Genomic DNA, 22,399 nt, shown 5'->3' on the forward strand with positions numbered 1-22,399 from the left:
TTCTAGTTGCTCAATATTTAAACTTTCAAGATGCTGTCCATTGTATTTCTGTGATAGCTGCCTGGAACACAAGTTCTATGAGGAGTGGCGAGGGAACTGGAGTTGCTTAGTCTGAAGAAGAGGAGGCTCAGGGGAGACCTCATTGCTCTCTACAACTGCCTGAAAGAAAGTTGTGGGGAGCTGGGTGTTGGCCTCTTCTCACAGAGAAGTAGTGATAGGACTAGAGGGAATGGCCTCAAGTTGCACCAGGGGAGGTTCAGGTTGGAAATGAGGAGACATTTCTGCTCAGAAAGAGCAGTCAGCCATTGGGACGGGTTGCCCAGGGAGGTGGTGGTGTCACCGTCCCTGGGGGTGTTCAAGGAAAGGTTGGACATGGTGCCTGGGGACATGACTTAAGTGGTGACACTGGTGGTAGGGCGATGGTTTGGACCAGATGATCTTGAAGGTCTCTTCCAACCTTGATCCTGTGATTCTATAAACTGACAGCTTTGTCTGCTAGTCATAGGCTTTTGGGCTTGTATATATTGCTGTGGCCATTTCTTACATGTCAGAGAGAAGAAACCAACCTCTCCAATGTGGGTGAATCACAGTATCAGTGTTTGTTTTATTTCTATATATATATCACTACTTGGAAGAACACAATAATCTTTCAGATCAGGAGTCTATGCTGATTGTTTTTAAAATTAAGCTACAAATCCTCTCTAATCTGCATGAAATAACCACAAATCCTGGTAGGAATTGAGAGGAGGCATTACTATGTTGAGTCAGATATTTGTCTGTGCCCACAGCTCTCCAAGTAGATCCATTAAGGCATGTTGCATATATCATATATTGCTGTATACATGTTTTTGTGACTTCATGTTAGTAATTTATGAGAGTACTTGTGTGACAAAAACACGAATTCCGTATTAATATGTGATTCTTTTCTTTTCTTTTCTTTTCTTTTCTTTTCTTTTCTTTTCTTTTCTTTTCTTTTCTTTTCTTTTCTTTTCTTTTCTTTTCTTTTCTTTTCTTTTCTTTTCTTTTTCTTTTCTTTTCTTTTCTTCTTCTTTCCTTTCCTTTCCTTTCCTTTCCTTTCCTTTCCTTTCCTTTCCTTTCCTTTCCTTTCCTTTCCTTTCCTTTCCCTTTCCTTTCCTTTCCTTTCCTTTCCTTTCCTTTCCTTTCCTTTCCTTTCCTTTCCTTTTCTTTTTCCTTTCCTTTCCTTTCCTTTTCGTTTTCCTTTCCTTTCCTTTCCTTTCCTTTCCTTTCCTTTCCTTTCCTTTCCTTTCCTTTCCTTTCCTTTCCTTTCCTTTCCTTTCCTTTCCTTTCCTTTCCTTTCCTTTCCTTTCCTTTCCTTTCCTTTCCTTTCCTTTCCTTTCCTTTCCTTTCCTTTCCTTTTCGTTTTCCTTTCCTTTCCTTTCCTTTTCGTTTTCCTTTCCTTTCCTTTCCTTTCCTTTCCTTTCCTTTCCTTTCCTTTCCTTTCCTTTCCTTTCCTTTCTTTCCTTTCCTTTCCTTTCCTTTCCTTTCCTTTCCTTTCCTTTCCTTTCCTTTCCTTTCCTTTCCTTTCCTTTCCTTTCCTTTCCTTTCCTTTCCTTTCCTTTCCTTTCCTTTCCTTTCCTTTCCTCTTCTCTTCTCTTCTCTTCTCTTCTCTTCTCTTCTCTTCTCTTCTCTTCTCTTCTCTTCTCTTCTCTTCTCTTCTCTTCTCTTCTCTTCTCTTCTCTTCTCTTCTCTTCTCTTCTCTTCTCTTCTCTTCTCTTCTCTTCTCTTCTCTTCTCTTCTCTTCTCTTCTCTTCTCTTCATTATTTTAAATGCTTATTTTTAGCCTTTTATGGTTTGTCTGCTTTAAATATGATTTTTGGAAAGTATCATATGGAAGAAAGCAGTTCACTCTGATTAGTGGAGAGAAAATGAAAGCAAAAGTAACGTAATATGTGGAAGGCGCTTTTCCCTCTAGCCAAATGAACCCAAGTTGACCCTAAAGCAAATGTGACATTTAACCTTTCTCGTTCCTACACAAGCTGTGCTAAACTTGACCTCTGTCTGTTCTTTCCCATCATCTTATGAAGCAGACAGCTGAACACGCAGTGTATTTACAGTACATGGAGACATCTCAAGTTTCTTCTTTGAAGTGAGAGAGTGCTTTGGCCTGTGAGGTGGCAGAGGGGCAGAGGGACAGAAGGAAGAAATGCCTCCGCTATGTCAGCTCACGTGACTGGGTCTGACATGACCACTACAGAGCCTGCTTTCTGGCAGGCTCCGTTGGAGTACTGTGCCCTGCAAGATGGCATCTGCCCTGGCTGCAGAACAGGGCTGTTGCCTTTCCCCGTCTCCTTGACCTGACTGTGCATGGCCAGTAGCCTGGAAGGCTTTGCTGTAGGAGGTGAAAGTTCAAGTCTTCCTGGGTGAGAAACAGAAGCTTCATGGTGTTTATTCAAAAAGAATAAAGTTTGAGAAAGGATTTTTGTTTGCATTCCAAGACTTTCTATTTTGTGAAATAACAGCAAAGTGAGAAATATATAGAAATGGTATGGGACAAAGTTCTTTGGAGACCAAAACTGCTGATGAATTCCATTGTCATGATAATTTATTCCACTTCTTATTGAGTGATAAGGAATTCAGTAACATAAAAAGTGTTCTGCAATCATTTTAACATGCCTTAAAGCACTGAAATATAACATCAATATTCAAGGATTATGGTTGATTCTCTGAGCAAAAGCTGACTGTGTTATGTTGGAGTCATTCAGTATAAGTAGAAAAGCAAAGGCATTTTGTTTGCTACTAAGGCTTTGTGTGCCCTCAGAAGTAGTCAGGAAGACTTCATTTCACAGTTTGAAAATTGAAGGTTCTGTCATTGATGTGTGACTCCTGAATTTTCTCAGCACATTTGGTTCTGCCTTTCTTAAAGGGCTTTTTAAGAGCTTCTCTTGCTCCAAGCAGTATCCCAAATCAGCTGCACATTTACATGTACAGTCCTTTGGCCTTCTGTCCTCAGTCTGCAGTGGGCACTTCAGAAATTTCACTTTCAACTGTGAAAACGATAACATATTCTTTGGCTTCACTCAATATCTATTTCCTAAAACTTTCTTGGTGATGTACCATTATCCTACCCTGAACCTGCAGCTTTCTCAAAGTGTCTGTATTGATATTGCTACTCTCATTCTCACTATTGTTCGCCCTCAGTGGAGGGCTCAGAACTCAGAATTCTGTGGGTCAGAAGCTTGTGTACTTTTACTGGCTGTCAAAAGTAATGGATCACCTTACAGAGACGCCAACTTTTCCGATCCGGTCAGCAGAAGCACTTTTTCAAGCCTTTTGAATTGCCCTTTGGTGTTTCTTGTCTCTCTTGACTATGTAAGGTTCTTCAGCAGCCATGTAGCCTTTTAAGGGTAGTTGATAGAAATTCTACACATCCACCCATTATGTAATGGGATGTGATTCAGCTACTCTATTTTAGGTGAGAAAAACTGTACCCCGAGCTTTGTTAAGGCAATTGACTGTCTGCCACAGGAGGAGGTCCAGGACAGGTAGTTCATTTGTAGATGCCTACCTTTAGTCACATGAATGACACCTGATGTTGTGGACCTAAGCAAGTATAACCAAAAATCCTCTCTGTCATGAGGGAATGTCTGCACCTGAACCAATTGTGAATGGGAAATGCTATGAAATACTGGGGATTTTTGTAGTCATGAATAAGAAATTCTGCCCTTTGCTGCTGCTTTACTATTTGTTTGTATTGCTTCTGTCTATTCATCCAGATAGTTCTCCACTGTGAATCTTCTGTGAACCTGCCCTTGTCTGTTCTGCTGGAAAAGTACTGTGAAGCTTTATCAGCCCGCACCAATGTCACAGGTATTTATTTCTCCATTTCTCAGTGGCTTCTTGTTACTCCAGGATCTGTTTTCAAAGTGTCCTTGCTCCAGGAACATCTTTTCCTACTGAGATAAACATAGTGCTTCCAGCCTTCAGTTTTCATTGGTAACAACGTACAGTGGTGTGACATGGAAAGAAAATTTTGAAGTTTGCACACCTGGAAAGAACTTCAGGTAGACTAATAATGTCAGCCTTTATTCATGATTTAATCTGTTGAGCTGACTGTACTCACTGGCCGATATGATCGTTGAAGGTCAGTACTTCTAAGGGACCTGTATCTATATGCAGACTGGTCAAGACTCATTGTCAAAGGCTGTCTGCAATTCTCCAAGTGCCTCATGGCTTATCCAGGCTGGGCAGGCAAAGCACAGTGGATGTGGTAGTAAATTCTAGCCCTTGTATGACATTGACTGTAGAAATTGGGGTGCTCTGACCTGACTAAGGCTTATACAGGCTAGGGGTGAACCTTTTACCATTTTGGTCAGGCCAATGGACATGAAAAATACCAGTCCTCCAAATCAGAACATGTTGAACCTCAAAACTTTGCAATTTCTGTTTCCTGGTCCCACCCTCAAGTCTCCAAAACCTAAATGTAACTTTTCAGGTTAGGAGAGAATTCTTTTCTGATAGAGGACAGAGATAATCCAGGGGTACTCAGGGACACTGGTAGTGGGATGAAGGGAGAATGGAATCTTGCAGACTCTCCAGAATGTTAAGCACAAACAGCAAGGAAATTATGGGGGGAATGTGCAGCCTTTGCTTTCTTTACAGCAGCTTTTGAAAGCAGGGCAAAGCACTGATTTTTGTGTTTGACTCTTGACTAAAATGCACCAGCAAAAAAATTGATATTGTAAGAGATGTGAAACTGGATCCAATTTTGGTTCAGAAGTGGAAGAGGCATGCTCACTGGCACTGATCTGCAGGATGACCATGGTGCTGCAATGAGTGATTCAATGGGGGCAGTAGGATTGTTTTTTTCCTCTTTGTTTTCCCCACAGAAAATCCTCACGGAGGGAGTTTAAAATACCTTGTAGGCATGTAGATGTTATCATTTAAACAGTTCTCTAGCCTTAAGAAATGGCAAAGCAAATGAGGTTCAAGGAAGAAGTCTTTCCATGTATCAGATCAATTTTGGTTTACTCTGACTCTGTATATTCCATAAGGACAATAAACTGATCTAGGTAAGATGATCAGACTGAGCTCTGAAAGTTTTGTTGCCTTAACTGCCTGTTAATTTGCATATAAATGGGTGTGTTGACCTGTATTATGAATCTAGTCTGAGCTTTGTAACTTGTGGCATTGTGTTCCAGGGAGCAACTGTGCCTGATGAGGTATATTTGCTTGTATAAATTTTAATGTCAGTCTGTTCTATTTTGTAGCTGTAAACAAAGGAAAGATAGATGAGGTTTTGTGAAACTTTACATAATCTTGGACCCTTCTTTCAGGTGTTTTTTGACTTTTGAATATTTCTGAAAATACTACCATAAAATTTTCCATTAATTCATAATGTATTATTTCTTTCCCAGAGCTTTTATTGCAAAAATATTATTATTTCACACCAGACTGCCTTAAACTTTGGCAAACACTTTAATTTCTAATTGTTGGCAAAAAAAAAAAAAAAATCATTTTCTGAGCTATTTACATGATGCATGAACTCAAGGCATCTTCTCAGGCTGAGTACAACTATTATAATAGCATATTAATATGAAAACGCTAGAGAGAAGTCACAGGAGCCTCTTACACTGTATTATTATTGTAAAGTATCACTGATCAGAGAAGTAAAGCACTGCTCTAAAGTTAATGAGACTTGATTGTTATATAGAGACAATCCAACATACCTTTATAAGGTATGTTTATAGAATATACCTTTCCATGATGCTCGTGACCATAGCGCCTTCTGCAGCATACTTTGAAATCTTATCATACTTTGAAACTTTTCATTGAGCATAGGCTTATACATGTAGTAAAACCACAAGCTGCCTCATGTTCGGCAAGTTGGACATAAGTCCAGATTCGTGCATGAGCATAAAGTGAACTTCGGAACCTACTGCAGGCAAAAGTTTGTTTTTTTCTTAGTATGAGTGAATGTACTCTTCTCAACGTGGTGGATCACCAACATGGGGCTTCTTGCCACTGCATCTTTCTCTTGTTTCACATGATAAATGCAGGGTCTTTAAAAAGGTCTGGACTTTTCAGCTATGAGTCTTCTCATTAAAATGAAGGTCTGCAATGCAGTGATCTCCACCTTTATAATCAGTGAAATACAGCCAATATAGTCAAAAGTCTGGATTGTTACTTTGTCCTGAACTAAGATGTAATAGAAGAAGTCTTGCAGAGAAGTCTTGCTCTTGAAATGTTTCTTTTTTTCCTCTAAAGGGATCCAAGGATAAAAAAACTCCTGTAAATATATTGCTGTTGTCCAAAATTACCTTAGCTATGTGCATCCTGCATTTTGAACCCTCATAACTGTAAGGATATATCATGCTGAAACATTGGTGTGCTCCACCCAGCAACATGGATGTGCAGAGTCAGACCAGAACCACAGAGTCTGAAATGTCTTCGTCTTTTTTTCTGATCATAATCTTTGACACTGTGCAGATCTAGTCATTTAAAGAGGAAAAAAAAATCAATAAAATAAAAAAAACAACAACAAAAAAATCCAAAGACAGACATATTGAACAATCTTTATTTATAGCTGGGAGAAGAGAAACGTGAAAGTTTTGTAATTGGTTATATTCCATGTCTCTTTTCCAGATGATGCTGTTAATTAGTCCAAGATGTTAATTTCCTCCCCTCATAATTACTAACTTCAGCCTCCAAATATGTTCACAACAAGTATCCCAAACAGATGGCATAAAATGCTTTTGAGATATTCATTTATGTTTAAGTGCACTGAATTGCTGAGTGAATGACATTGTGAATTCAGGCTGACATGATTTAAGCCAAGCAATGCTTTTTAAGAGGTGAAAGGCAATATAATTCACTCTCTTTTGGGTTTTGTTTCCTCAGAAAATTACTGGATTACATCTTCATGATTGCTTGGGTGCAGCTTTTGATCTTGATGGGATTGTGTGTGTATCTGTGGACCTGAAGAGGGATTTTATTTAATTTTTAATTCTCACTTTGTTTTCATATATAAGAATTATTGGTTGAAATGGCAGATTTTTTTTACAGTGACTCAGCTGAACATGTTCCCGATGTCTCTCTTCGTATGGTTTGACTAGAATTACAGTAATATGCAGGATGACCAGATAACAGTAATTCAATATATGTCAGATACATGCATCAAGTTATAGCTTGGATTTTTATAGGAACTCAGAGAAAAGAGGTCCTCTATTCACAGCAATATTCAGTGAATTTCATCACGCTTCCCTTCACATACTTTGATTTTCCTATCTTACATATTTCCACTAGAGACTGCAGGTCCTGTCTTACTTCTGTTCCTACTCACTTTCGATCTCCATGGAAGTCTTTTTCTCCCATTTTTTGATCCATCGACAAGTTTCACCACAAAATCTTTAAGACTTTGATAAAGCACATTAATCAAAAAAAGGGATCTCCTTCCAAAAAATAAACTAGAAGGTGGATGGCCAGTGCTACAGTACTTAGCGTGTTAACATAAAAATTACATTTTCTGTTTTCTTTCTCTTTCTTACCCTTCACTCACTTTGAAGGTTGCAGTTTGCATTTCTGATGTTTAAGGCTATTCAAACAACTGAGTAAGTGCATGACAGTAGATCAGATGTGTCATGCATTTCATTTCATGAAGGCTTGGTATTCACTGAAAGGAAAAATTATTTATTTCCCTTGTTTCACTGGATCCTCTTGAGGCTGGGCATGGTTCCTTTCCCTTATTCTGGTCACTTTGCAGCATGGTGAAGGACTGCTGTCCCACAGAAATGGTGCAGAACTCCTGAGTCTACATGGTGCAGGATTCCACCTGTACAAACTCTGGCCTATACTTCTCAAGTTGTCTTCTCAAGTCTCCAGGGAAGCTCTTGTATGGGATATATTAGTGATGGTGGGAGGAATGTATCCAGGGTTGATTCTAACATGCAACTCTGGTGAAATCTGGAATTGCTGGTCAAGTGCCAATGAACGTGACATCATCTGGAGATTTTCATAATTTGTCCTCTTGCTGGGACAGTGAGTTATACTACAGGCTTCTTCAGGACTTAACAATATCACCAAACAGAAGATAGAAAAAGTAGTTTTCATTTCTTATCCTTTCTTGAACCACTTACAAGTCCCACAATGAATCTCATCAAACATGAGACATCAATAAGCACTCCTTACACCTCCTGCACAGGCACTGGCCAAAGCAAGGTTCGTTTGAAAGAAGGATTTATGAAATCACATGGCATTCTCAAGCATGAATCAAATTTCCTTTCTTGTCACTGTCACACTTAGATAACTCCTTAATCTGTCTGTCAGCATTGAGCTACTAAAACACCTTCTTGCCTAGAGGTCTTGTGTAAACCAACTACAGACAGTCTTAAGCTCAGCTCCCATGGTATATGTTAGTATCACTTTTCAGGATAAACTGTTCAAAAACATGTTAGACAGCAGTAACAGCTACGTGGGAAAGGGAGAAAAAGCATGTGTACTCAAAAGTGTCTTTGCAGGTTAGCATTATAATTGCATATTGAAAGATAGCAGGTGATCTCTGTGTATTTGTTGCATGATCTTTGTCCTTCCACCCTAAATTAATGACATCAAGATGCAAAAGTAAAAGTGCTTACTCTGTGATGAAAAAAATATATGTACATAACGGTTATTTCAGACCTTTGAATACTGTTCCATTTATCCTTCAGTGTCATGGATCTGATTCTGCTTCCAGTTATGATAAGTACGTATGTATAAAGTAAATGTACATATGTGTGCCTGTCTCTGTCTGACTTTTGGGGGGAGTGTATGAATGTGTGTGTTTCTGTAACTTGGTGACAAAACCATATGAACTGGGGAATGGTAGCATACTAAAGTGTGTGTTTCTTTTGAAATGAAAATTTGAAAGTTTTCTTTAGACAACCAATTAAATAAATAACTTAATTTTACTTCTATTTTTGACATTACATTTACCTTAACTTTAACTTGAAACGTTCATGTACAAAAAAAAAAAAAAAAAAAAAAAAGTATAAGACTGTAAATCTTCATTTTAAACCTTTAAAACCATCAAGTCTATTATTTGGAAAATTATTTCCTATTTGGAAAATTATTTCCTATCTCTTTGGACAGAAAAATTATGAAGACTTGATGCTATGTTGGTACAGTGTTTCTGCCATCTTGAAGCTGAGCATTAATTAAAATGCTTTTATTTCCATCATTTTTTGTTTTGATGGTATCCCTAGACAGATGCAACTCTGTGAACCAGGCACAATGCAAATGTCTAAAAACAAGGTTTTGTAAGTGTGCCTGCTTGTGAGAAAAGAGACTTTGCAGACTCTGCAAAGTTTCATTTTTAAATAATTTCTGTCTTCTTGGAACTTTATTCAAACAAAATCTGAGCTTTCTAGGTTTTGTTTAGGGAGGATTTATGTGTGCTACATTTCTGGAAAGGGTTCTCTCAACTGTAGCTAGAAGACTTTCTTTTTCATCCAGATTCTTTGTCCTGTGTTTCTTTCTAGCCCAGAATCAATGTAGCCCTTTCTCCAGGCAATCTCAATGCCTGTTATGATTTTGTGTATGGTGTGTTTGTCTGTGGTAAAGATATTTAGTGTTAAGCTGCTCAGTTCAAAACCGGGTGAACCTTTGATTCCTTCTTTATTTCTGGTTGGGACTTCTGCTGATCAGGAATCCCTGCAGGTCAGCCAAGTGTGACCATCTTATGCTGGCACAGGTTCTAGTATGGCTTTGCCTGCTGGTCATCATCATACCACCATCCTGCTTTGCTGTGAATGCAGGCTTAGCTGAGTCACTTCTGCTTAACGCATGGCGGGGGGGGGGGGGGGGGGCGTCATCTCTGTGAACCAGGAAGGTGGGACCGAACATGGGAATTTCAGAGCAAAAGGTAATAGCTGGAAGTACAAATGCTTAGGAGTCGGCATGTTCCTGGGGCTATCGTAGCCTCATGGGGTGGAACTCATCTCACAGTTTGTCATCTGAGTACTTATGATTACATGTAAAATAAGGGTCTGAGCTCCCACTGTTGGATAGGATTTACTTGCCCTCATGTCAGTGTTCAGTACCCTTTGAGGTACTTTAGGGTACCTAAGACGTGCAGGGCTGGCAGATACGGCACAGAACTCGCAGGAGGCCTGTGCCCTCTGGAATAGCGGGAGGAATATCTCAGGGATTGAGTGGCCTGGGATGCTTATGTGTCATCTGAATCCTTCCGTAGATCTCCATTGACTATTATTGCACTAGATGAACTGGATGAGATGAACTAGATGTTCCAGTCCATCCAGGTATCCTAATATAGGCACTTCTGCACAGGAGTTTCATAGAAGTCTGACATACAGGATGAAGGCTGCAAGATGGGAGTTAATAGTTTATAGCTCAAAGCACATATGAAATATCCTCTGACAAGATGATTTAATCACAGAGGCTTTGGCTACCAAAGAAAAATGTCATGAGTGGTTGTTTTTTTTTTTTTTGCCTTGATGCGCCAGCAGCTGAGTACACACAGGCTGCAGGTTTTGCTTGGCTGCCTATTGTTATTTTTTAGGAGTTAATTTCAATCAATCATTCTTTTAGTAGATGAAAGTTTCATGACAGAGAAACATATTCTATAACTTGCTTTCTATACAGAACAGCATAGGTGAGACACTCATTGCTCCAGGGGTTATTTATTTCTGTGCATTGCCCTACTCTGTTTCTTGGAAACGGAAGATTTGGCCTCATTACATCTCTAAATATCCCTCCACAGTAATGGCATGGCAGCAATTCTCACTGTTTCCCTTCTGATTTTCCCAGCAGGTCACATCAGTGAGCACTTCCATTTATAATGATACTTGGATGAGCTATTCATTTTAACGTATGCTTTGCACTCTCTTGGCGTCAGCCTGCTGGCTGAAGCTACGTACTCTGCTCCTGCAGCTGCCCGTGGGGCACTTGGGAATGTGCTTTCATCACATCCACACAACTCCATTACTGCTCACAGGCATAAAGTTAACCTTGAGCAGCAGCTTTTGCATGATCAAAGCTGGAGCTGAGGACACAGGCACTCTTCCTAGCACTTCCTATTTTCAGATGTTGCAATAACACTATTTAAATAGAGGTGATGATGGTGGTTTACTTTCTCACTGCCTCAGATAACATACCAGGCAGTCTAGCACTGCTTGCTTGTACTTCCCAAAATAAAGCTGTGTGCAGTGTTGTTGCACATTTTGTATTGTTGCCACTGGTCCTTATGATTTAAAATTCATTTCCCAAGTTTGGGGCAGTTCTAAGCTAAGGATTTGTAGAAATTCTCATGTATTAAGGAACTATGTAGACACTCCAGAAAGTTACATGTTCCACTAGGATTACCCATGAGGAATATTAATATATAAATAAATTAATAAATATATATATTTTTTGTCACTTTCTTATAGACGAGACATATAAACATATCTTATGGTTCCCACTTTTACCCTAGGTGTCCAGACACTGTGAAGTTCTTCCAAAATTCACTAACAATAAATCTCTAAGCTGTGTAAACAAGGCAATAAAGTGCTCAGATCCTACAGTGATGAGAGTCACACAGAGTGATTTATTTTCTGTTGCCGCTGTTGTTGTTCTTATATTTTTTAAAAGAGTACCTATGTCTTGCAGTCTGGCTTTTTGTTGTGACTCTGAATGTGAAATATATTTTAGAAAGAATTTACTCCAGTGCCTTGATCCCATGAGTGCATGCTTTTGCAAGACTTCAGGAAACTACTAAATGAAGTAACCTTGGCTTAGAAGAGGAACCAGCTACGCCAGGAGTGGTGTTAGTGGTTTACGATGAATTACCAACAATCTTAACATCTGCAGTCACCATCCCTGAACTTTGCATTATACAGGAAGGTAACAACATTCTGAAAACCTTCATCAGCATTCAGTATCAGCACTGAACTGGCTGAAAAGAAAATCTGTAGCACATGACTGCCTGGAGTCACAGAGGTGTTGGGTATGTGGGTCTGAGGGAGGACTGTAGAATGGGGTTGTTGATGGCATGAAGTCAGGGCAGATCCCACAATCCTATTAGGAAGCAGAGGAATGTACAGTGACCAACCTGATGGCATTGGCATGGTGGTTCCATGCTGCCAGCCTGCGATACTGTGAAGAATAAGGAAAGGAAAAGGAACAGGGCCAAATTTTTGAGGAATGCAAATGAGGCAGGCACAGCTCCTAAGCAAAAACATGTTACAGTGGGGACATGCCACCGAGTTTTATTGTTTCTTATTTCAGAAGAGTGGCACACCTAAATCCTGGATCTGTCACTTCTGCATGATATGTTCTCAGCAGACTCCTGGTAATGACTGCTACAATACCATGCTTCATCACATAGCCTTAAATCTTTGAATGTATACATTTGGTACAATAACTACCATTTGCTGAATGTGGTTTCTAAATTAGATATTTTTTGTACACTTGGCAGATAAAAATATACTTTGTAGAGCCTCTCATTTTGTTGAGTCCTACTGAGCAGATGGAGTGCTTTTTCTGTTCACATGGAATCACGTCAGTGAATCTGGTCTTAAATGAAAACACCTCCTGTCCGTTAAATCAACATTTCTCTCTGGGTTTGTGGATTGATGAGCCCTTCAAGCAGTGAAATAATGCTGTGGCCAATCCACAGAACAAAGCCATGTAACAATAAGTGATACTACAAACCGCACTATTTGGAAAGGTGGGTCGTTCGAGAGGATGCCTAAAACATCTAGTGCAGGAGAATAATTATTAGTAGTAAATGGGAGAGATGGTCTAGAATGGGAAACATGTTTTTTTGCTTGTTTCTCATTTCAGTAAAATGATCAAGACCTTATAACCCAATGACTAAGTTGGCTGTCCAGTTTAGGAATGAGCCTTTACATGTGCTTTTGTTGACAATCAGTGGTTGTCTTGCCTTTGTCTCCCTGCTTTTGACAAAAAGGATCTTTCCATACTACTTTAGGAGGAGTGTTCCCGAGCCACACATAGAACCGTGGTCACCATATAAACAGATGAAGGCAAGACAGGACTCCATCCATTTCTCCGTGCTGGTATAATCATAATCTCTGTGTGTCCAATGCCCATGTTTATAAATTCATACCAGCTAGCACCACCTTACTTCAGCAGTATCTACCAAAAGCAAAAAAGGTGGGGGACCTTTTGTACATTTTGACCAATTTACATCTGCCATCAGTACATTGCAATGCATGCTCAGAAATGCTGTCTGAGAATCCAGTGTTTCGTCTAAGGAAGAGACAGTGGTAGGATACTTCATATTTACAGATGCTGTTGTGGCCTACCATGGACTAGAATGTGAATACAGGCGATGGATTAGGGGTTCAGCTAGCATAAATCACCTAGTGTAAATTTGGAGCTGGCAGCTCATCCCTCTTTGTTTAGTTCTCTACTGCATCACTTAGATGGCCTTTTCTGAATAAACTCTGCTATGCATAGAATTAATCTGCCTTGTCCTCCAACCCTGAGATGGGGACATCTTACTGTATTGTCCCATGTATGAAAAAATCAGTAAGCACTAAAGCTAGTCCAAATGCAAAGCTGACCTGTAAAGCTCCAGCTCTATATTGTTCAATTTTGTTATTCCATTACAAAATAAGGATTGTAATTTTATTTTTTTTCCTGCAAGCATTCATCTTACTCATTAAACTGTCAAAGTGTACAAGCTGGCTGTATAAGTAAAAGATAATGGAAAATGTTAGCACAGTTTCTGTAAGCCACTAGGACCTGAACTGTTCAGCTGCTTTGCCCTGTGTATCTTTCTTTACTCATGTGAGAAGACTCGTTCACCACAGTGAAACGCTCCACTGAGTAATATTACTTTTGTGCATAAGCATTAGACAAGAAAAAAAAAAATAAAAATATGGATTCAAATATTTCAAGTGCATGTACCCATAGCTAAGAGGGGAGACAGAACCAGATTCCTAAAGGTGTAAATGTTGTGGTGTCTCATTTCCATTAATGTGCTACAGGAATTTGATCCCATGACTCTAAATGGTGCTGCTGTAATAAACCTGCTAACCTATCTGTGGATTTGTTTGTCCTTCCTAAAACCCTCTAATGAACACTGTGGGGAATGGTACCAGTGCATGGCTTTCTACCTTCACCCTCTTTAAATTCTGTCTTGTGCAGATGTCCCTGGTACATAAGGCCAGGCATTTAGAAGCTGATCTCTTCCCAGCTAACACTGTTAAACACACTGAGGTTTACCATACCAAAGAAACCTCATCACATTCAGGAAATCCTCTGTGATGAATATGATGTCTGAGAGAGTTCTTATGTGTCTCCTATTCCTGTGTTCTTCCCTAAGTATCCACTTCGGGCTGCTGTTGAAGACAGGATGCTGCAGTAGCTGGACCTTCATAAAAAAAACAAAAACAAAAAAAAAAAAACTTCTTTATTTTATTGGTTTTAGTGGCAGCCTAAGGCCCATTCAGCTGCACAAGTCTACTTTGCAATATCTAGAGTTACAGGAAATTAATCACACTGCTAAGAACCTTCTTTCTTTGAAAGTATCCCTGAGGTAATTTAGCAGCCTGTGGAAGACTATTACTTTCTGCCTTCTGTGTAAATACAGGGGAAATAGTTAATAATTGGGAGGCAGATATAGTTGCAATTTCATTATTAATCTGTTCAAGGAGACTGCTTGTGAGTTCATCACTGTGAACGTGGGTATGAAATCTTTAGATTAATCCTCAATGTGTAGACACACTTCAGTGGGTATCGGGTCTTTGAAATTTGTATTAGTGAGCTAAAACCAAGATTTCTGGCAAGGACAGATGGCTTTTTATCTGGTCAATTTGCTTTATTTTGTTTTTACATATATATATATACGCATCTATATATCTATATGATTATTTTTAGAATGAAAAGTGTCATTGTGCTGAAATTGTCCTTCCTCCAGTAGCCACTAGGTGAATTAACTTTGAAAGCTTTGAAAGCCAAGCGTTTGGAGTACGATGGGCATTTTTTTCTGTAACGCCATTGGAAAAAAATCTATCCTGTTCTCTTGTTTGAGTTACTTGAAAACTTTGCACAAATCACAATTTTCTTCATGAATGGGACACTGTCCTTAGATCCTTACAGGGATCTGATCAGAGCTGGCAACTCTTTAAGGGTATTTTCCTTAGAGTACAAGAGCTCTAGGTGGGGGCTAGGGGAGCAGAGTCCATCCCACTGTAAGCAAAGAACAAGTTTGGGACCTCCTGACCCAACTTAACAAGTGTATGGGGCCTGAGAGCACTGAGAGCAAGCCTATGGAGAAGGACCTGGGGGTTTTGGCAGATGAAAACCTCAACATGAGCCATCAGTGTATGCTCACAGCCCAGGAGGCCAACTGTGTCCTGGGCTGCATCACCAGAGGAGTCGCCAGCAGGTGGAGGGAGGTGATTGTCCCCTCTGCTCTGCTTGAGAGGCCCCACATGGAGTGCTGCATCCAGGTTTGAGGCCCCCAGGACATGAAAGACCTGGGCCTGTTAGAGCGAGTCCAGAAGAGGGCTACAAAATTGATCAGAGGACTGGAGCACCTCTCCTGCCAAGAAAGGCTGAGAGAGCTGGGGATGTTCAGCCTAAAGAGAAGGCTCTGGGAAAGCCTCATTGCAGCCTTTCAATATCTAAAAGAATCTTATAAAAAGGATGGAGAGGGACTCTTTACTCAGGTAGATAATAGAACAAGGGGTAATATTATTTTTGCTTGGGAGAGACTATCCAATTCACTCAGACCAGGCTGATGTTCTCTCATGCTGTTTTGATTAATTGCTCTTATTTTTTACTTAATTTCTTATGGAGCCTTCTCAGATCCAAATGTAAAACATGTTAACAGAAAAGATATAGTTTTCCTGGTTACTATACAATAGCTTGTTCTACTATTAAAAACACAAATCTCTGAGATAAGTGATGCAGAAAGTAACTCAGTATGTGTACTTTATAGAAAGAAATGATGATTTTTTCCTAAAATGACAATCTAAATGAATATAGTTATATATGTTATTAAACTTCTGGCTAGTACTTCCCTAACTTAGAGAGTTATATGAAGATTTTCAACAGGAAGACAGAGACCTCAGGGGCATCAGTGGAAGCATATAGTAGAAATGATTATGCCTTCTATTTTTGTATTATAATCACCAGAATTTCATCAACATCCATAAGGAAATAAATGCACCCAGTTTATTTGAGAAGACACACAGTTGAGAAAAAATGTGTGCAGCATTACACACTATCTATTACTTAGTTTTTCTGCAGTCCCACAGTCCACAGATGAAACAAGCAAAGAATACTTGATTTTTGATCTGCATTGCAGATTTTCAAGCACTTTTTAACTCTTCATCTGTTTTGAGGAAGCCTGACTCTGTTATGCAGTATTTTAGCTTAAGTCCACCTTTTCAGTTATTTCTTGTTTTCAGTGTTGCAATACATAGGAATACTTTGTTATAATTAGCTTTCCATAATTAAAATTAAAAATAATAATAATTGCAAAATCATCCTTATAAAATCCATGTAAATTGAGGAAACTTTTTTCTCTGTTTCATATATGGTGAAAAGTTATATTATTTGCCAAGGCTTCAATTCCAATCAGTAGAGGAATACTAGAACTTGAAATGTTTGGGTTCTGCAGTCTGGCTGTGGTACTTGGTTGATAAAATGAATGAATAAATAAATAAATAAATAAATAACATAAATAAAAATTTAAAGTAAGCTGATGACATTTTTGCATTGCAAAAGTTCTAAATAAAAAGTTCTAAATAGACCATAGCAGCCTTGCAAGCTCACATACATCGCAATGAGAACTTTCTAATCAACTGATGTAACTGCTCTTGCTTTTAACTGGAACTCTTATGTGTTGGTATTTTCAGGTCTTTTCTTCTTCAAAAATCTTGGAGACACAAAGGTGAACCTGACAGTTGTAGCTCTGCGGAAAAATATGGGATTAAATTTGGATTTCTGTGGTTGGTGTGAAGTTCCAGAGAATGGAAGTAATTATTTTGGGAAAGGAGTGCTGATGTGGTCGACATGAATAATAATTTGCTACCTATTGGATATACACGTAAAGGCATGGGACACAACATGTCCAAGGTCACAGATTTAGCTAGAGGTGGATTTGAAATTCCTGTCTCTCTGGCTCATGCTCTAATACCTACGCTCTTACCTTATAAAATTGTATTAGGCTTACGTGGCAAGAGTTTGGTAGCAGGGAAGCTGCAGGGGTTGCCTCTGTGAGCAGAGCCCAGCAGCTGCCCCATGTCAGGCCAGAGCCAGCTCCAGCCAGCTCCAAAAGGGCCCCACTGCTGGCCAGAGCCAAGCCATGAATGAAACTGGCTGGGCCTGTGGAAGAGCATATTTAAGAAAGGGAAAAAAACCTGCTGCACAACAGCATCTGGGAGAGAGGGGTGAGAAATGGGAGAGAAACAGCCCTGCAGCCCCCAAGGCCAGTGCAGCAGGAGGGCAGGAGGTGCTCCAGGCATGCAGCAGCAGTTCCCCTGCAGCCTGTGGAGAGGCCCCTGGTGGAGCAGGCTGTCCCCCTGCAACCCGTGGGTCCCACATGGAGCAGATCTCCACGCTGCAGCCCATGGAGAGGAGCCCACACAGGAGCAGAGGGTCTGGGGGGAGCTGTTGCCCGTGGGGGACCCGTGCTGGAGCAGTTTGCTCCTGGGGGTGGACCCCGTGGGACAGAGCCGTGTGGCACCAGTTCTTGATGTTTATGAAAAACCCACACAGGCTCAGTTCGGGAAGGACGGCATCCCATTGGAGGGACCCCGTGTGGAGCAGGGGCAGAGAGGGACCGTGAGGGAGCGGGAGCGACAAAGCCTCAGGGACTGACCTCCATTCGCAGTTCCCATGTGCTGCTCATGGGGAGGAGTGAGAAGAGGGTGGATGAGTGGGAAGGTGTTATTGGTTTGCCTTTAGTTCTCATTGCTCTAGTCTGTTGGCAATAAGCAATAAAATACATTAATTCCCTTATGCTGAGTCTGTTTTGCCTGTGTCTGTAATTGGTAGGAATCTCCCTGTCCTTATCTCAACTCACAAGCTGTTTTTTCATCCTATTTTCTCCCTCTGTTCTCTTAAGGAGCAGGAATGAAAGAGAAGCATGGTGGAGTTCAGCTGTCCATTGTTTTTAAACCACCACAGAAATGTGGCATGTGCATATTTTGATGTAGAGAAAACAGAGCACACATGTTAGCATGACACTCACAGTGTCTGGCTGAAGGAACTTCAACCGTACATGCTGTAGAAACCTATTTATGCCATACCAGCCCGCTAAACACCTGGTGGTATTTCAAGGTTTTGTACTTGTAAGTAGTCCTTAAGCAGGTTAAAGTGGAGAGGCCCCTGCATCTGTCCTCTTCACCTGTCACATGTATACAACTCATTACTGATGTGTAAATGCTACTTATGGTTGCTCTGAATTGTCATGGTTATTGGGTTGTTTACCGGATAAATATATTAGGTTAACTAATTAATGGTCTCTGTAGAAAAACTGTCATGAAACAGAAGAGCGATATGTGAAAGCCAGTGCCTACAGTTTCTTATCTGATCTTGTCCAGCCTTCATCTCATCTGCAAAGTTGACTTGAACAGTAGCTTGATATTCTCAAAGATGTGAAAATCCCCTGACAGAAAAATACCTGAAACGCAGGCCAAGTGACCCAAATTAAAGACAGCTTTTGGGTCACTTTGGTCCTGAAGGACCACAGAGAACTTCTGCAGTTCTGGCACAAAGCCTAAGAGGGGACTGACTGCGGGATTTACCTCGGGGAGATACATGGCTGAACACCACAGCACGTGCAATTAGAGAGTTTAATGAGGCAAAAAATCTGCTAGCTTTGTTACCATGACAGCCTTTGGTGTATATATAGCTCTTCCTGGAATCTCTCAGAGTATCTCTTAAAAGCATTGAAAATGCTGCATTCTTAAGCTCTTTCTTTCTTTCTCTTCATGTCAATGCAATGTTAATCAGTGGTTACCTTCACCTCTTACCCTCTGCTCTTGGCAACTCATCTGCTGTAGGCCAAGTGCTCTGTGCAAATCAGGGGCTCCATTCTGCTCCTTCATGAGCAACAACGTGAGCTAAACTCTTCTCATCAGGACTTCTCGTACCTGTGCAGCTGCCAGCAGTCTCCATCTTGGAGCACCATCGCCTCGTGCTCCAGGTTTCCAATTGTTACTTTTGATTTGCTATTACAGCAGAAGGTAGGGTAAAGCAGTCAGTGGTAGCTAATGAGATAAATGAGCAAATAAGAAGTCCCTTTGTCATAAAGATATAATATATATTTTGTGAGTGTGAACGCGTGGAAAAGATCTTACATTTAAAACTTGGCCTTTGGCCCATGATTACATCACATCTTGAAAATAACTATTCTGCTTTATAATTACTACTTTTTGCCCTCTCCAGCTGAGTTACCAGGGGGTGGAGGAAACAATGCCCCATTAGCTAAGTGCTACCAAAGACTTTGCGTGGGAAAGCAATGTTTTTCCATCCCCAGCTACATTATCTTGCTGGATAATCCTGAATCATTAACATTTTACATCCTTCTTCCTGGCACTTTTTGTTTTTTTGAAATCAGGAGTAGTTGTGAGACAGTATCTGCTTGCAGACAGCAGTCCCTATCCCTCACAACTCTGCAGCTGCCTAATGTTAGGTAGCTGTTCTTTACGGCACTAGATTGTGTGGTTGTGATTACCTATGGGGAAACATGAATTGCAAATGTGAAGGTTTCACTGAGCTGTTTCCTGCTAGAGAGTACAGAGGGTAAAGGGTCAGTGTTTATTGGGAAAATTCACTGTCTAGGAAAGGAACGAGAAGTCTGGGGTGAGGAAAGGTGGACTGTATCTCTGTCCACTTCTCCAGGCTCTTCCCCACTCTCTCTCCTCTTCCTGCTCCTTCACAGACTGCTGAGATTTAAGACATCCTATCTTTTACTCTATCCTCTTCTTTGGACACACAGACCATCCTCTACGTCTGTCATGGTATGGCAGAGTATTTAACAGCAGATACTCTTAAGAATTATCAAAAAGCATGTAAACATGATCTTATTAACAAATCAGTTTTAAAATATGGCCTAGATTAAAAATAATAACACATGGCCACAGAAAAGCAATATAAAGTAAATACTACTGTGTGAGCATGCATGTGCGTGGCTTTTCCTTTGGTTCCCTGCATTGTACTTAGGGGTTCCCAAGCACTAAATATAATTATTGTAAGAGTGTTTGCTATTCCTGGCTGTTTAGGAATTTCCAGCATAAATTCTTAAGGCAATGATAATGTAGAATTCCCCATAGGCAAAACAAATTAAAAAAACAAACAAACAAAGAAAACCCTCTGTTAATGCTTCTGATGGCAAGTAGATGTCTAAATAAGAATAAAACAAGTTTTTGCCTTTAGTAAGAGCTTTTTCTTTTTAAGACATTGAAAAGATTTTGGAAACTGCTTTCAAGCACATGAAAACCTGCAGAAAAGAAGGGGGGAAAAAGGCAAACAAACAAACAAAAAATAGACCTTAATCGGTCTATAATAAAAATAATAATAAATAAATCAACTATAAATAAATAAATAAATAAATTGAACCAGACCATTGACCTGGCAGCAGGATTTTTACTTAGGGTGCAGTCAGATAAATACCTGTTATTACACCTCCCTTTTAATCAAGTCGTTTCCCCTCTCCTCTCATCTTACATGCTGAAACTGATTTATGCAAAGACAGTATGCTTCTCATTCAAGCTGATGGCCTATTGTGAGTTCTCAAAAGAGATGAAAACTTCTCAAATTGTGCTAAACTTGACACAAATGTCCACATATCTTTTTCACTTGACTCATCCGTTGTAAGCTGAGTCCAGTGAGGGTATTAGATGTATGGAGTGAAGACCAAACTACAGAGGGATCAATAATAATTTGATGGGATCTGCATCGTGCACTGTAGAGTTCACCGCTTCCATTCTAGCTACATCCCATAGATGAAGTCTGCTGACTCCCAATACCACTGAGATCAGGGTGAATATTTTCCTTCAACATTTGTTTTATCTCCAAATCAGTTGATTTTGACTGACCTTAGGAATGTTTAATTTTCAGCAATTGCTGCCACAAGGGGAAAAAATCTGTTTTTACACACATGTAAATGTTTTATTTTGACACGGTGAAAAAACAAACAAACCTTCTAAATTTTCAGAAAATCCAAGTATTAAAAAAAAATCACATTGGATCCAAAAATGAAAGAAACATCTTTCAAATCAATTTCCTTTTGCTATGCCTAATCAGAAAGTGAGGGGTAGGACTTTTCTGAGTAAATTCAGACATTTCTACACATTAAGATAAGTAGGATAAAACTTACCCTCCACTGTGGATGCCTGAAAGTGAGATGAATTCTAGCCCACTTTGTACAATCAGTCATTTGCTTACATTGATTTCAGTGCTAATAAGGTATTATAAACATTTTCTTTCTGTAGCCTTTGGCTTATGTCTTTTTGGGTTTCTCTCAGAAACGGAATAGTAATTATCCAAGGAAAATGCTGTTCTGAAGAACTACAGGGATCAATTAAGGAAAGCGGCAAATGAATTTCTAGGAATGATATAACATTTCTTTTCCATTGCTATGGGCTTCTGTCCTGCTTCCACAATTTGTGTATCACTGAAGATCATTTTCAGTGATTCATAATGAAGGAATTTACTTTAATGTTGAAAAGATACCATTTACTTTTATCATCAACACCTTGTAGTGTAGATTATGTGGTTCAGAAACATTTACTTTCTCTTGGGGTCACTAAGGTAGGTGCTATTCATACTTCTGACTTCTGAGAATTGGAGTGGTTGTTTAAGATAGGCCAAGCAGATAGGCTTCTTTGAAAACATTACAAAATCCCTATTTTATCAGTAGAGAAAAGGACAATTGTGAATCATTATAAACACAAGGACAAATGGTTATGTTGCTACTGGCTTGGAAATCCTAATTTTCTATACCTGGTTCTTTGCAAATCCATATACACTCCGTGTACATAGATTCCCAGCTGTTTTCTAGGATAATAGTAATTCCCCTGTGTTGTTGTTGTTGATGTTTCAGCCCATCAATGTAAGCTTTTAGGAAACCAATGAATCCTCATTTGGGGGGGGAGGCACTAATCTCAGAGATGGAAAAGTCACTGTCTGTCTTTTGATTATAAATCATATTGCTATTGTTATTTATTTTCAAATTATGATGGAATCTAGAAGCTAAATCAGATCAATATGTCTCTTCAGGTAAGTGCTGTGCACATCCCAACATGCTCAGAGAAAAAAAAAAAAAAAAAAAAAAAAAAAAAAAAGAGCTTTTCTCTCTCAAACAATAAGAGTTTATCGTTGCCTACTTGCCTCCTTTCCCTTTGTATTTCAACTAGAAAGCACAAGCTACAATGAAGTTTGCTGCTGTTAACTAATGCCCTTAAAATTACATCAGTCC

The 22,399-nt window shown here is 39.7% G+C and overlaps 1 protein-coding gene across 2 annotated transcripts in view; it reads left to right on the forward strand.

The window, feature by feature from the left end:
• Positions 1–22,399, forward strand: part of CRHR2 (corticotropin releasing hormone receptor 2) — a gene marked incomplete at its 5' end in the record, with an annotated part of 157,536 nt that overhangs the window by 10,652 nt on the left and 124,485 nt on the right. For both annotated transcript variants that reach the window (XM_084282309.1, XM_084282310.1), the window contains one exon: positions 3,735–3,828. In XM_084282309.1, the coding sequence (XP_084138435.1) occupies positions 3,735–3,828 (94 nt within the window). The remainder of the gene's footprint in view (positions 1–3,734; positions 3,829–22,399) is intronic.

Source organism: Netta rufina (genome assembly GCF_964035555.1).
Source record: "Netta rufina genome assembly, chromosome: 2".
In the NCBI taxonomy this organism is placed as follows: domain Eukaryota; kingdom Metazoa; phylum Chordata; class Aves; order Anseriformes; family Anatidae; genus Netta; species Netta rufina.